This window comes from Magallana gigas, chromosome 3, assembly GCF_963853765.1.
Source record: "Magallana gigas chromosome 3, xbMagGiga1.1, whole genome shotgun sequence".
NCBI lineage: Eukaryota > Metazoa > Mollusca > Bivalvia > Ostreida > Ostreidae > Magallana > Magallana gigas.
The window spans coordinates 13,837,757-13,854,952 of NC_088855.1; the positions used below are offsets into that span (position 1 = coordinate 13,837,757).

The 17,196-nt window shown below is 32.7% G+C and overlaps 1 protein-coding gene across 1 annotated transcript; it reads right to left on the minus strand.

The window, feature by feature from the left end:
• Positions 1–5,783: 5,783 nt before the first annotated feature.
• On the minus strand, positions 5,784–8,207 carry LOC105331971 (uncharacterized). Its single transcript, XM_011434375.4, has 2 exons — positions 6,936–8,207; positions 5,784–6,802 (listed from the first exon to the last, which is right to left on the minus strand). The coding sequence occupies exons 1-2, from the start codon at positions 8,165–8,167 to the stop codon at positions 6,532–6,534; spliced, it is 1,503 nt and encodes a 500-aa protein (XP_011432677.3). The 5' UTR covers positions 8,168–8,207; the 3' UTR covers positions 5,784–6,531.
• Between the last annotated feature and the right edge of the window lie 8,989 nt (positions 8,208–17,196).

The following is a 17,196-nucleotide window of genomic DNA, read 5'->3' on the forward strand; positions in this document are numbered from 1 at the left end:
AAGACATAAACAAAACGAAAATACAACTAAATAATGAATCACAGACAATATTGATAAATAAACAAAAACAAAACACAAAAACAAAACAAAACGGAGGAACAACCAGAAAAAATACACAAATAAAAGTTGTTTTTTTTTTATATAATAAACTGATTCTAAAATCAAAATAAAAAATATGACAATCACATAAAAAATATATGTAAATAAAAACTGTTTTCATAAATTCCTGCGGTATATGGACGAAATAAGTGATCTGTAAATATACAAACCAAAATTCTGTTAACACTTTCTGCAGAATATAGATGGAAAGATCATCTCCAGAAATGTTTTATACATCAATGGTGTTCATGTCATCCATGCTGCCCTCCAACGTAACGCAAACACCTCTAAGGTGTGCTTTGTCAAATGAGCTGTGCGTAAGTATATCATTTTTAAATTCTTAGGAAAAGTTGTATCTAAATATTAGTTACCGTCTTACTACAACGACAATCTTCAATGTTCAGTAGAGATGTAGATATTCTCTTAAAGGGTTTTAACGATAATATAATTCAATATATGGAATATTAAAATATTAGTTGATCAATGTCAATTTGATTGCTTCTTACATGTTAAATGTTACGAGTACTCCTCCCACCCAAGGCATATAACATCTACATGTGTAAATGTTTGACCAGTTAAATAGAAATGAACAGTTGGAAGAAGTAAGAGATATAATGTCACCATACTATGCACATTAAAGTATATGAAAATGTACTTTGATTTATTAAATAAGATAAGGTTAGAATGACCATTGTTGTAATTACAAGATCATGCAAAATTATGTCCGATTAAAGCATTTTAAAATGTCGTTTAATTGCCATATCTATTCCTCCGGTGAACTTAGCACATACATATACTAGCATATTTAAATGGATAAAAACTTACTTAAACAAGGAAGGAAGGAGGCACAAAAATATAAATACATAATGAATACATAAGTATATAATCAATGCAAAAAATGTTAGCATTTTAACACTTTCAGTTTACGCATATCAAAAAAACTTTATGAATTCAAATAATTATTGCAATAATAACACTTGCAGACAGTAACAAGATTCTTTTAGCCGGATTTTTACTAGTAGGACACGCATAATTTGTCATCATAGTTCACAGCCTTTGCATTGCACATAATCATAAACTTTGAGTTTATTAATAAATTCACATACACTAAGCCTGCAATTTTTCCGGGCGCTTCAACTGTTGTAATTTATGCCATAAGTATAAAAGAATAATAATATTTTTTCCCTTTTGAAACAACACCAAAATTGTGATTTCATATTCTTATCATTCTAATTTTCAGGCTAGTAACCAGATGGACTAAATAATGCAAAAAGATCTCAATTGCTCTCTGGTTTATTCCACTAAATTAAGCCGAACGATTATTATCTTTAAAAACTTCTTAAAGCATGAGGATGAATAGACAAAAGAACAATGCCATAAACCGAAACAACGAGGAAGTAGAGGAGGTGCAAACATTCATTTACCTTGGAGCCACAACGGACAAGGCCGGGAGGATGGAAAGCAGATGTAAAGAAAAGATAAGGATAAGCCGGGAGTGCCTTTTCACCACTCAACAACCTGCAGAAACTAGCTCAGTAAATACAGTACTAAGACAAAACTCAGATTTCTGGACACAAAAAGCGTCTGTGTTTCTGTAATGGTCTAAACTCTAGATAACCGTCAATAAGATGAGGAGGAGCTTGATACATTTCATCGGAAATTTGTGGAGAAATTACACTGGCCACACAAGATGTGAAATCAACAACTATATAAAAAGTACAGCGATGATAAAAAAATCAAGGTGTTAGGCACATGTAGGTACATATACCCCAGTGGCAGTAGAGGAGCGAGCGAAACTAATATGGCGACCAAACGCTTTTATGCTGACATGAATTCATAACATCATTTGGTCGCCATATTAGTTTTTGATCGGCTCCTCAACGGGATATATATACCAGTCTAGAAAGTTACGATGGGTTGCTTTCTGATGGAGGTACTCTGGTTTCACGGACTTCTAAATGCATGTATTACACATTGTAGTAAATTATTTGTTAAAAAAAAAACACAATCAAAATAACACAAAAGAAAATTGATTCTTTGAGCAGAACAATAGAAATCGACAACTAATATGGCAGTAGTCGGATATATAATGAAATATACGTATTTATGAATCCATGTCAGCTCTAATTATCGACATGGAACTGACGTGTTGAAGCAATCTACGAATGTACTTATGTTCTTCGTCTTTTATGTATTCAAGTTTTCCAGATCCCTTTCTAAAAATTTTGCAAATCTGTAACATCTGAAAACTTTTCATTTTTCTCAGATGTCCTCCCATAAATCTCGTCATTTAGTCGGTCGCTTTACTACTTCTTTTTTGTTATGGACTTTTCTTAATCTCGAAATATCTCGTGTTCTTGAGCTGATACGTCTTTCTGTATAGCGAAGTTCTTCATGTGTAAATTTCTTTTACGATTTTTTTTTCAACTTAAACATAAAAAGCAAAGGCAAATTAATATTAGCATTAATATTAATATTAAGGGCATGGAAAAAAGAGGTAGACATGAAATGAAAATTGCTACTATTTTGAAAATATGTCTACGTACTCTGTTACTTCTATCCATAAGACGAAGAGATAGTTTGGTGAGCCTAGACTTACATAACTACAAAAGATACCAAATGAACAATTACGTAACATCACAAACTTAGTAGTGATTAAATACCAACAAATTGGACCAAATAATCAATTAATGTTAGTAACTTTCAATAGTTATAGCATAACAAGTAAAGATGATCCTGACCTAATTAGTTTTAATACAAATAAATGGGTAATAGTTACAAATTAAAAGAAGCAAAAAACTCCTTTGTCAGGACTTCAAAGCACATAATGCTAGAATCCTAAACCAGTTTATAGGGACTTAGGACACGATTTTAGATCAACATTTTCTTTTTCTTTTTTTATGTATAAAATGATTTACTTGCTCATTTTCAATGATTGACCAAATCTTGAATGTTGAAAGTCAAGCAAGCTATAAGAGAGATACAGAGGTAAAAAATCATTATTATGTAAACAAAGCTCGAGTCTTATATTTGTTTACAAATAATGTAAAGTATGAGATTACCATTTCTTTGACCAAATGACTCGTGGCAAACAAGGTAAACTGATTCAATGTGTTTATAGATAATATGATAAACCGAAAAAAGGAACATTTGATTGAGACTTATACCAATAAAACATATATATATATATATATATATATATATATATATATATATATATATATATATATGTAAACCATAACAAAGCTCACGATTTGTTTACAAAACAAAAAATTTTATACTCTGTATCTTGCTTATACCTCAATATTTAAGCTTTGGAGTTTAGAAACGTGGGACAGCAATTATTATGTAAATGGTTTGCCTTTTGGTATAAATTCATGGTTATGGTATTGTTGAAATTACAGGTATAGATACAAAGATAACTTACATTCTTAAGTTTATCTCCCTTAGTTGGCATTACTAACATTTTCACCCTATATCCAACTTCAAACTTTCCAACATTCAACTTACTTGTACAAAAAACTTATAACTATTGAGGATATGAAATATCTAAACAGAAGGAGTTTCTTTAAAGCTGACATGAATTGTAGTTATAAAGAATAAAGAAAACAACAATCAATGAAATACAAAACATATCTGTTCTTTGAAAGGATGTCCAAGGTATCCGTATTATTTTGCACAGACTGTGCTGCCTTACTTCGCATGCACATCGAACACGATGTCGTTCATACAGCGTGCATAACGTCTGCATCTTCTTGAAAACCCTGGTGAGACTACATCCAACACAGTAGCTAAATGATAGTAAATCCAAGAAGGTAACAACATTTCCATCCGTTCTTACAAAAAACTCCCCGTTTATAAAATCCATGCGATAATTGACATTGCTCGATCTGCCACCGTGTGTGGTTTGCGCATATGCGATGTTATAACATACACAGGAAAACGGTCTACAATTATCGAGGAATTTTTGAAGTATCTACGCCTGGATTTCAGTCGGTCTTGTTTCGTCGTATTGGACATATCTTGCCAGTGCAGTGGTTGGCATATTATTTTTCTTCAAAACACTTTTCTGTGCGTCTTCTCGTCCAAGTAACGTGTTTGGGTGTATGAAATTCCTGAATGCGGTGGAGCATGAATAGTATTCTCGGCCTTATATAGGGTGTGTGTAGCGATGAACAGAACAATAGAAATCGACAACTAATATGGCGGTAGTCGGAGATAAAAGGGAAATAATGCGTATTTATAAATTTATGTCAGCTTAAAGAAAAAAAATAATATTCACTCACTTCACCCTAAATAGGTATATATACTTATGTTAAAAAATAATTTCGATAAATTGACATTTGATCATAATTCTTATAAAATAACCAACGAAAAGAATTACGGATAAAATTTTTCGTTTAAGAGGAAATGATGAGTCCTTCCAGCGACCAAAGTGGTTTGTTTTATTTTTCCCTACGTTTCACCTCGAAAATGAATCTTTTCATTTCTAATTTAATACATATATGAAATTACAATACCTTAAGTCAAGAAACAAATTTTACATAACGTTAACATAAAAACAATTACATACATGTAATTTATACAGTGTATAGGGCGGGTTAGAGGAGGGAAACTATCAACTGACAGACTTCGAACATCGCAATGACCAAACCAACACCCATAATACGATTAATACAGCTCGCCAAGTGAGTCTTACACGATGAAATTACTAAGAATAGAATTAGAATTGCCGTAATGTCATAGAATCAAAATCTTTTGGAATTTTTTTAATACAATGTACAATTCTCGGATTGAAATACTTTAATTACTGAGTAAAGTCACACCCCCATCGCAGATTACTCACTGAAGGTCGAAGACACAAAAGTACATATGTAATTGAAAAGTTGCAGACAATTGTATATGATCAGCACCTTAAATACAGATTAACAACACCTGTTCAAACATTAATTTTCTCTGTTGATCAGTAGCAATTTTGAAAGAAATTGTGTTGTTGTTGTTGTTGATGAGGATTTTGTTTTGCTGTAAATATCTGGAAAATCCACAAAGGTAAAACTGACTCAAGATAGATTTTTCAATGTCAGCATACAAAGTTATCTTACCTGCTAGGCATTTAAACCAAATTTTACTTAAATATAGGTTGGAACGTTGCACTGCGATAAGACAACGTCGCAATTCAAGAATACAAATCTCTGCAATAGCATAAAGAGCAGGGACGTTCAAACTAAATTGCAGTTTAATTGCAACCGCTCGCCTTGAATATCATTCATTTACAAGGATATTCTGTAATAAAATTCGTATAATGGAGACATCGTATCTGCATTACAGCAAACCTAAATTATAATCACCAAACATTTTATAAAATTTTCCTATCGCTTTTTTAAGTGGATGTTTTTGTAATTCTTTATATACATCTGTATTTATTGTCGTAACAGTGGTAGCAATAAAAATGCTAAACAATTTCACTGTCACTTTAATGAATGTCTCAGGGATAAAACTACAAAATTCCTTGATTAAATATGGTTAGAAACAAAACTCAATAAATGAAAGTACGGTGTACAAAAAATTCACAAAGAATCTTTAAATACGGTTTTGTTTTAACTATACAATACGCTAAGATTAAATAATAGTACAATAATAAAATGGCATTGAAAACCATAGTTTGCAAAAAGCGTGATAAAAATGTTATTTTCAGGGGGAAATTGAATTACTTAAAATAAAGGGTTTTTATCTTTCTCGATTAATTGATTAAAGTATTAAGCAAGCATCTTTATCATTTACATAATCTTAACTGTAAAATCATTTTATTCATGGAAACATTTTTTTGTGGATTTATAATTAATAAAAGTTCGTTAAGATTTTAATTACATGGATTTGTTACTATGTTTACAGACATATGTTCAATTATTAAATGTGAATGTTAACTCGTGGATATGGGGTACAAGTAATGAATGAATCTCCATGAATATTAATGAGTCTACAGTGTATCGTCACAATGGTCCGTAATTAAAATTTTAAAAAATGTGGGGTTGTTCTTTTTTTTCTTTTTTTTTTTTTTTTTACATATTAATCAAATATACATGTATATGCAAGACTAAATCAGCGTTCGTCAGCGTTAGGAAATAATACAAAAATAACATGAATTTATAAATGGATTATATATAAAAATATATAAATTAAAAAATAAAATATATAAATTTATAATAAAAAAATATTATTTAATGCAAACACGTTTACTGCTGTAGCGAAAAAGTACTTTTGTCTTTATACATTTAATTTTGTCAATTCTATCAAGCATAACATCTATACCCTAACATTATCGAAAGTATTATTTATTGTACGTTTATATGTAACGATTGATCTCATATAAAGCTGGAACCGTTTTATTCACTGATGTTTGAAAAATTATGTTTATCGAGTACTTGAACATCTTCATTTAAACACCCAGTCCCACAGGCAGCCTAGTACAGTGTCGTAAACAAAATCACTGACCAACGATATGTCAATTGTGCAGGCGTATTTGATAAACCTTAGCACGTTCAGAAAAGCGACGAGTGATGTTGGAAAACTAGCTAGATCCGCTAACAAGGAGGACGAATCTGGTTCACACAGCTTACATCCACCTTTGCAGGCACTTTCAGTAGACATCTTGGAATTTTTACAAATGACGTAGACACAGCAGCAGGGAAGAAATGTTTTACAACTAAATCATAAAACATAAACAAGGAATTAAAATTGAATAATGAGAGCAAAGAATGAAGAGCTTATTGCTCCGGAATTTTTTTTTATAAAGATTGTAAAACTGAAAAGATATAGTTTAAATGTACATGACTTACTCAATACAACAACAGCAACATGGACAAAGGCACTTGATGCAACCCAAAAGGCAACCTTTTATGCATTTCCCGCAGCGTGCAGCGCACTTTTCAAACAAGCTTGAGCAGCTACAAGAACCCCCAGATCCAGCTGAGACTTTGACATAAGTAAGATAACGCCAGATAGAACTTGCCATTGAAGAAATTCCATTGAACAATCCTTTTATCTTTTTAGGGTTTATTTCAGTGCCACATTTAAGACATATGTTACTTTCATATCGATGTATCAGGAACGATTGGGGAAATTTAACAAATGCGTTGACGAGAAAAACTTCGGTTCGTTCGTCTAGCCAGTCTCTTATATCTGTATCAGGGGGTAATCTGTGATTCTGAACGATCTGGTAAATTATGTTAGCCAACTGCAATGCAGCCAAAACCGTACCAGCTATTGTGAAATACAAAAACTGTTTTGTTTCATCTTCGTTTGGCTCTTTACTGCAAAACTCCTGTTTAAAAGAGTCTCCAACTTTGTCTTTTACGTCACCAATTGCATCATTCATATCCGAGTATTCCAGCCAGTCTGACACTAGACTTGTTATAATCAAAGCGGCAGAGAATACCCGACTTGTTGTGTACCACCATACCTTTCGCGGCTTCTTCTCCTTCTTCCCCTCCTGACATTCTGGTTGCCCTACTGTTTGATACTGTACGTTTAATGGTACCTGAGTATTCCAAGCCGTTGAACCGGGTTGCAAATGCATATTTAATTGTGGAAATCCGTCGCCGCGATCAATATACTGGGCATTTGGTGGAAATCCGTATCCACGTTCAATAAACTGGGCATTTGGTGCAGGATAGCAAAGAACGCTTTCTTGATGATGTAACGTGCTTTCCTGGTATCCTCCATTCCAACCATGCCCTCCATCATTGCGGATTCCAGTTTTGATATAATCCGTTGCTTCGAATTTAGATGAATGGTCATTTTTTCTAGCTCCAGTTTCCGGTATTTCATACATCCGAGATCTTTCTCCAAAACGTCCCTGATGGTTTTCGCCAAGTTGTTCCATGTGTTCTTGTATGGGGTTGTCATGTATTGTAGAATTCCATTTACCGCTTTCTTTATATTTTTCCTCGGTTTGGTAACCTGAATTTCTAGACCCTTGCAGACCTGAAGCTTTTGCATGTTGAGACATCTCATTTTCCTCGAATCCCCTCTCAGGGATCTCATTAAGTCGATGGTTTCCTTTATGCATTTCCAAACTGTAGCCATTTTCTCCTATAGACAAACCTCGGCAATTATGTTCTAGGTCTGCCATTTCTCTTGTGACTGTGTGACTGAGATCTTTGATATCAAGTATCAAATACCTGTAATATTGCAAACGAGTTTCATATGCAAGGTGAAAAAAAATATAATGCAAATTCTTGGTTCCTAGCAATGGAAGAATGTGACAAGAGATAGTCAATAAATACGCTTAAAAACCGTTAACGGAAATTTGCCGAGACCCGATTTTAAAGTTTCAAGAGGTAATAAATTTACATTAAAAAAAATAAATTTAAATGCAAGATTATTGCTGTCACATTCAGCAAAATACAAAACACGCATGCCCGCTAACCACTCGGCCATCTAGGCCGCTTTCGATGACGAACGAAACCTAGCAATCCGTTCGCTCACTACACGTCGTTTTAGATACAGGTGGAATACAGTTAAACGACGATTTGAGCGGATCGAGACGATACACATTGCAATAACTCTCAAACTGACATATACCTTCCTATAATGAATGACATAGATATACAAAAAGCTCCACCTCCGGCCCGGTCGGGACGTCACAATACTCTAAGAATGACGTTATAATACTCAAGGGGAGATATAATTCGTACTAACTGTGTATGGAATATACACGGTCTCCACGTGACTGCTGTTCACTAATTGTTTCCTTACAATTTAGCAGGAGGTAAGATTTATTTAAACAATAAAATGCTTTCTTTGGTGATTCATTCGGGATATGAAGGTGGTGACATTGCAGAAAAAATACATAACCCGCGTTAGCGCGTTATGGAAATTTTTCTACAATGATCACTACCTTCATAACCCGAATGAATCATGAAAGAAAGCATTTTATTGTTTATATTAACATCTTTCTTTAAGTTAATCGATAAATTGATTAGGAAAAGTAAGTAAAATTCACTAAATTACTGTTGATGTACGTAAGTAAGTTAACAAAAAGAAACAGCCAAATCGTCTCCTGTGAGACTTTTAGTCTGACATCGTCATGATTATCTCGTGCAGTCCGTGACTTTTCCTAGGTCGCTATAGGTTTGGACCAATCGATAAACAGGTCGTGTCGATATCTGTCCTGTCATTTTCTTGTCAGTTCAGCCGCTGTAGATTTCGACCAATCGATAAATGGGCGTGTAGATTTCAGTCTGGCTGTTTCTATAGAGCTATGAATTAACTATAAGTTTCCGTAAGAAATAGAAAGAATAATACTTGGGAGATGTAAATATACATATATTGAGCACAAGCATTGCATTAACTCTCAAATTGACATCTATCTCATACGTGTGGTGTGTATTACCCGTGTGATAAACCTTTGCTATATCAAACGGTTGATGCTTTATCAAATACGTCCGGTCCGAACTATTCGCTTTAACGCTTCAGTGACCTATTTTCAAAGATTAGCAAGTACTTTCAACATAACTATATCTACTACCAAACATGACATAAAATTTTGATAAGATTTTGTCAGAGATTTAAATTACAATTATGAAGAAAAACACATAACATTGTAGCATATGTGTCAGAACAGTTAGATTTATCTCCGAAATGACATACTAATTTGTATTGCGCAAGATCACAATAACCGCTTAACAAAACGTTGCATCATCTATTTTTTTATCGTTAAAAAAAATTTAATTCGGGTCATATAAGGGACTCTCTCAAAAGCTTTATAATAGAAAATCAAATTGTATGAGATAAATAGAACATCTATAATTGTGTGATACTATATTTGCTTTATCCAACTCGTTGAAATGGTTATATTCGCTCGGCAAGCCGCGCGAATATATACATCATTTCAACTCGTTGGATATAAAAAATACAAACTCACACAATATAGATATTCTCTATAATTCTGTTTATACTGACTGCTATAGATATACATAAAGCACAGGGAAGTCCACTATACCGGAGCTCCAAACGCCCTAGTTTCCGTTCGAGTGGGTTCCAAAGGTCGTGAATTCAAGCCCCGTCCTGGGCGGAGGTGGAGCTTCAATATAGTGAATTCCCTGTGATATATATATATATATATATATATATATATATATATATATATATATATATATATATATATATATATATATATATATATATATATATATATATATATATATATGTATTTGGTTTGTAGTTGCCCAAATATGGTTTATTAGTGGTCAGTAAATTCCATACGGGGCGAGCGCTGAGCTCGAGTCCTATGTAGAATTTACTGACCAAGTATAAACCATTTCGGGTCAACTACTTACCATATAACGATTATATCTTACCGTTCTGAATAAATGGCAGAGAATGAATATACCATTGCAAAAAAATAACGTTTTATAATAGAATTATAATTTCAATTTAGGTACGAAACCCAACAACATATCAGACTTAAAATTATATTATAATGCTCATAGGGAGTAATAATTTGTACTGACTGTGTACGACATATACCTGGTCTCCACGTGACCGCTGTTATGTAAGTACAAACATAACAAGTATTGTTTGGTACATGTACCTGTATCTTAGTATTATATTATTTTCGTATAACTGTTAAAAAATAATGTCATAAAATTTACCATAACCGGATAAAAATGTATGCTTAGAGCAAATATTTTTGTTTGGTACCCTGGCAGCAGGAAAGGTTTACTGTAGACTGAAAAAATGAGACGAGGGGTAAACATTAAAGGTTATTAAATGTCATCGGATTTCCCTACAATGAGGATATTATTCCACTTTTTCAACATTTATGGCCTTGATATGGGTATTTTAAGAAGATTGAAAGCCTGTTTTAAACGAATTTAAATTGGTACTTCGTGTGTAAAAGACACAAACGTTGTATCGAGAGGAAGTGCTTATGGACTAAAGAGTCCTATCACGTAAAAAAAAGTTCCTTGAAGAAATGAGACGACACTGAATGTTTTTCATTAAAAGTAAATTTTTATTCAAATATTTAAAAAAAAAACAAAATTTTGTCTGAATTGATTAAAAATAGAATATGATAAGGCGAGCTTGTTACTTAATCAGATGGGGTTGCGGCGACAGTTTACTTGATTAAGGCCAATAATTCTGTTTGTATAAGAACATTTCATTTAGTTGTCTGACATCTGACAATCTGCAACGACATTGTTTTTTCTGGAATTTCATTAAATTCAACATACATATTTGTAAAAGATATCCCCATTTTAACATCTTATAGAAGATGGAATCGCTAAATAACGTTTCTAAAAACATACCAATAAGCGTTTAATTTCTTACATGTAGCCATAACATTTTTTGTGTAATATGTTCTAGAATTGTATAACAAATTACCATCAAGTTTGTCTTAAAATTTTGAAAACTATTTTTTCAACCATTAACTGTTTTTAGCAATAAAATCCTCGTAATATTTTTGCTCTAAAAATTGCATTTTTTGCAAAACCCTTCTTCTTAAGAAGATAAATGTTGTCTTAAGGTCACAACCATGAAGTCCTTTTAAATCCTTTTGTCAAACTGATAGATTAGATAGACGCAGCAAAGACTTCAAATTTAGGAACCGCCAAAACGAAATTGTTTTATCAAAATAAACTGATATATTTATAAACACAACATTACACTTTTATTTTGAGTTTATTGAGTCATGTGACACCAATTTTTGAGGCTCAATGTTTACACAGAACTGAATTAAAATATGAATAAAGAATAAGTAATACTGAGTCATTGAGTCACGTGTACCAATTTTTTCAATGTTCTACAAAAATATGAATATATGAAATACGATAAGTTAACTTTGGTTATACCATGCAATTGGTGGGAAGACAAATATACATACAAATATTTAATAAAAGTTTGTTTTTTTTAATTCATAGTGTGTTATTTGCAGACAAAACGTTATTTTTACAAATGGTTTAATTAAATATCTTGAACCAAAAGAAACCTACAACAGTATCAAACACAAAAACAAAGACATCCGAAATATCGATAATGCAGGAGTATTTCACAACCGTAAGTCCATATAGAAATGTCACGAGAGCTATTGGTATACTAGCTAGTTCCGCCAATAAAGATGGCATCTTTGGGTCGCACATCTTACATTCACATTGGCAGACATTGCCTAGGCAGACACACTTGGTAAACATCCGGGAATTTTTACAGATGGCATACATACAGCAGCATAGAAAAAAGATCTCGCAACTAGAACAAAAAAATATATATTATAATAAAATAGTTAAACGCATTAAAGAATTAAGTTGAAACATCTTCATAAAACAACAATTGACACTGCCATACTAGAATGAAAAAGGCAATGCATGATACTCTGAAATATGAAATTGACAAAAGTACTTGAACACAAAATTATTATAAGAATAATGAAAGAAAATAAAGGGGGAGGGACGTTTTAACAAGGTATCAAACATTAATTCCTCAAATACATAAAGCAATTACTAGACCTGAAACATGAGTTATAAAAGCATAAGATAATGCATTGACAATTTGAGTAACAAAATCAAACTAGTATAATATGTGTTGCAGAAGTCGTATGATATTTTTATTAAAACAATATTTTATTATGCAAACATAACATAATAATGATTCGGCAGTAGGCAATCTGTCTATTTGATCCCTCTCCTTTAGTATGATATTTTAAAAAGCAAGGCGATGAGAAGTTGCACCACAAGTATTTAAGCCGGCTGGATGGTCGTGGCCATATTAGGGCTATATAAATCTCCTTTAAAAGAAGAGTTCTATATAAAGATATGGACAAACATCCACGTTATTTGTTGACCACCGATCTTCCTCAAAGGTGACAAAACAGAACCGAAAATATGATGCTTAAAAAGACAAATAATTTGATTAAAAATTAATTATAACAATTAGTGAATGAAGCACTGAATTATGTAAAATAAAGTATCATTAAATAAGCCACCAAATCATTGAATTATTATAGAAATGAAAAGAGCAAAGATACATTGTAGAATAAAATCGGTGAAGAAAGCAAAACAACCTGGTATAATTAAATAATTAAATATTTCTTTTGGCGTTTTATGCGGAATTAAGGGTTGCGAATTTTGCAGAAGAAATTTATAACCCAATATCTCATGTACAAGTCTTAAGCTCCGGTAACACTGTCACAATTAGAGCTACGAGTTGTTGCGAGTTATAACTCTCCACAACTTTACAGGAGCCCTGTAGGACTCGAGCAAAATAGTTTGATCGTGTTCTGAGGACATTAATACAATTTATGCTCAACATGCGCCCGATATGCAGCGAATTTGAAAGCATTCTGTTGGAAGTTTTTTTTCTATTTACTCTTTACTTGATTAAATGCATTAACATGAGATATCTTCAAGCAGTATCTTCCTACATTACTTTAAAGCAGTCTTAGCTTCTTAGCCTTTGATGAGCAATAGTGATAATGTTGTATCTATATATCTGAGTTGTTACAGGTCGTCTACACTTGTTAGTGTTTCGTAGAACGAATGTCACAAATCGTGCAAGTGTTGACTACAGTCGCCTGAGATCCTTCATTCTTGTACATTCTAAATTCTTGAAAAAATGTCGTACACACATCGTACAGATGTAAGGCCCCTGTCGCTCTTTCACGATTTTGATCTACCATAACGCACGAATATAAAAATTTCTCTTATTATTAGTTCATCGTTGACACTCGTAGGCCATCTTTCTTCATCGTTGGAAGCTTCGCTAACTCATAACACTCATCAATCTTACAAGACTGCTATGTCTGTTTTTCAGAAATTTCATAAGAAAATATATAAGACAAGTCCTGAATTTCCCATCAATGTAGCACAGGTTATATATTTTGTGTCATGGCAACATACGAACGGAAAAATCACACAATACCAACAACACTTATGTAACGGGTCTTTATCATCGGCTTAATGGTTTTCAGACCCAACACAATTTTTTATTATCAAAAAGCTAATTAAAGGTGCACAACAGTTGTCAAGCACACCCGATATTAGGCTTCCCATAACACCACAGATATTGCAAAAACTTGTCCAGGCAGTTAAATACACAGTCTCTGGTAAATACAATGGGCTCATTCTTAGGGCAATGTTTATTCTCAGTTTCTTCGCTTTTTTGCGTGTTGGAGAAATAAGTGCAAAATCCCTCGGTAACATGAAAAAATCCAAATGAATAACTTGACCATAAGCGAACCTTCAAAAATGTAAAGTGTATGACATTAACTTAAAGACATTTCAAGCATAATGATTCCTGCAGACCAGTGTCTTTACAAATAGCAACTCAGAAGTGTAAATCTATTTGTCCTGTCCGAGCTATGGTGAAATACATAAAAAGCGCGTAATTTCGCTTGCAGACCTTTGTTTACTTTTGATGAGTGTAATCCCATTTCACAATCATATTATACACCAGAGCTTAAGAATGCACTGATGTATTGTGGTCTTGATTCCAAGCTTTATAAATCACATAGTTTTCGCATAGACGCAGCTTCATATGCTTTCCATTCAAAAATCTCTGAGGAAAAAATACGCCTTATGGGCCGATGGAACTCTAGTGGAGCAAAACGTTATTTCTCCTCAGAACTAAAGTCAGACTGACTGTGGCCGCTGACTGCATTTCCTGTGCCAATATTATTGTATGTTATTATTGTATATTATCGAACTCTTATTGTTTTATTATATTTGGACTGTATGAGGCAGCTGAATGTAAATAGTTTATATTGTTAATATTTTCTGAACAGTGTGGCCTTAGTTCAGTCTCCATTCCCGTTCTTTAGACTAGTGCAAGATATTTGACGATTTAAGGTCATTTGTTGGGACTTAACATCAAGTAATGTTGTTGATGGAGACAGCTATGCATAAGTAGTGTTAAGAATACATATACTGTATTAAGACTGAGGCAACTTGGATTGTGCATATATGTTTTTGTTTCTGTTCAAATAGCAGCTATTTTTCTACAAGTATTGTTAGCTACCGGTAGATATATTAAATTTAGACTGTCTGAGGCAGCTAAATAAATGTCATATATATTTGTGTTGGATTGTGGCCATTCTCCAATACTCAGTATTTTGGTGCATTAGTTATGTTTCATGTAACATGTGATTTCATAAGTCTACTGACTTGTTCATGTGTTTTATTTTACATGGAATAATGTACTTGATAAACTATGACTGTCTGAGGCGGCATAGTGGAATCATTTCTATCTGCATACTCAGAGAAAAATGTTGATTTTGCTAACAGAAAAATGTCGATTTTGCTAAATCAAGTTATGCAGGTTTGTTCATGATGTAAATAACTGTGTTTTGCTATTCCCCTGCAGTATGACATAATCTTTATTATGCTGCGGTTCAACTTTACTGTACTCAATAATTCATAATCAACATGTATATGTTACCCTGTTAAGGTTATAAACATTTTTTTTTCTCCCATTCGTCTCCACTGGATGGGGCACTTGTCTATAACCTGCTAGTTCTCGACAAGTTTTTGGCATGTTTTCATAGAGATATAGTAGTCCCATATTTTTTGCCATTCCTTAGTCATGTGTTATTTATTGTGTATGTACATTGATAGCGGACAATACCACTACATTTACATTGGCATTTGTAATTAAATGCTCTTTTCAATTCAACATGTTGTTTACATTGTCTTTCAAATTGGCAAAAAACAAAGCAGTGTAGTCTGGTTGAAAAAATTAATATAGGTTATATGATCGATAGAAACATGGACGATGGTATGATAAAAATAATTATGCCCACAGTAGGATTTTTAGGTATTTTAAGACTTTCGTGTGACACTCGCACTGCACACATGCGCAGTAAATCTTTAACATTCATAGAAAACTAACGAGTTCCTGCGATTGTTTCTCGAGTCTTCCCTGAGTGTCCTCCGAATGAGTAGGAATGTGATTCAAATTAATGCAAATACAATACGAAAACAAAACAAAAACAGGCGATTGGAGGCGAGTGCAAGACGAGAACTTTGCGAGTGAACTATGAGTTGGTACGAAAATACGAAATAGGTTTTTCGCAATAAGCAATAATAGTTTTATGTTACTCATGAGTACCATGTATATCATTTGGTAATTTTGTAGGTTACTTTCACAAAACTTTGTCTTCTAAATTTTACATATATTTGTAATTTCTGCTTCCTTTTAAAAAATGAATATTTTGTTCTATTTTGATAGTATTATTCAGCAAATAAATTAAACATGACTGCTGCTGGTTTCATGCTAAGAGGGCTCGATATCATGGCCATTTTTATATGGTATTTGTCTTCCTCTAAAGAAGAGCTCTATATAAAAAAAATAGGAAAATACACAAATACAAATTCAAAACGTAAAATGAAATTGAATTTATATACTTTATTATAGTTTCTAGCTTATCAATTCGTAACTTAAAATTTTAGAAAACTCTGATGGTTAATTTGTTGATCGTCCAGCCTCCTTAATTAAAATAATTCATGAACAATACAATGATTTTTTGTTCATTTATTATTACAATAATAATCGTCCGCCATAAAATTATTAAAACTTTTCGTCACAGTTGCAAACATTGTAACAAAATGGATTTTGTTGGTCACCTAAACTCACTAAGTAACATATCTATGTACGTGTTTTCATGTGTATCTAGTATTATGTAATAATCTCTGGGAATAAATATTATTCTGATAGCATCATTTATCTAATGTTCTACATATAAAAAATATTGAATAAAATAAATTTTAAGGGTAAAAATACCTCAAATGATTAATGTATAAATACCTGTACCATATATTCATTTTTTTCAATTAACAAACCACTCGGCAGATAAAAATCCCTAAAATCTCGTAACTATTTACGGTTATATCGTGTTTCAATCGTACAGTTTCGTAGTCATTCTTAAGTGTATTGTATAAAAATCTTCCTCCATCTTACCTGCTTGTAGGAGGTTCTCAACGTGTTCATTACTCAATCGCCTAAATTCGTACATAAATCGCCACAAATCGTCCGGAACACACATTGTAACCGCAATGTACTTGATTTTAAAAAAGCACCGTCTCTAGAGTCTTGTCTGAAAAATAA

Excerpts from the sequence above, each read along its gene's own strand:
- LOC105331971 (XM_011434375.4), bottom strand. The coding sequence starts at position 8,167 with ATGCATAAAGGAAACCATCGACTTAATGAGATCCCTGAGAGGGGATTC. Across the intron at positions 6,803-6,935 it reads TGTTGCTGTTGTTGTATTGA|TTGTAAAACATTTCTTCCCT; the intron begins GTAAGTCATGTA and ends TTTATGATTTAG.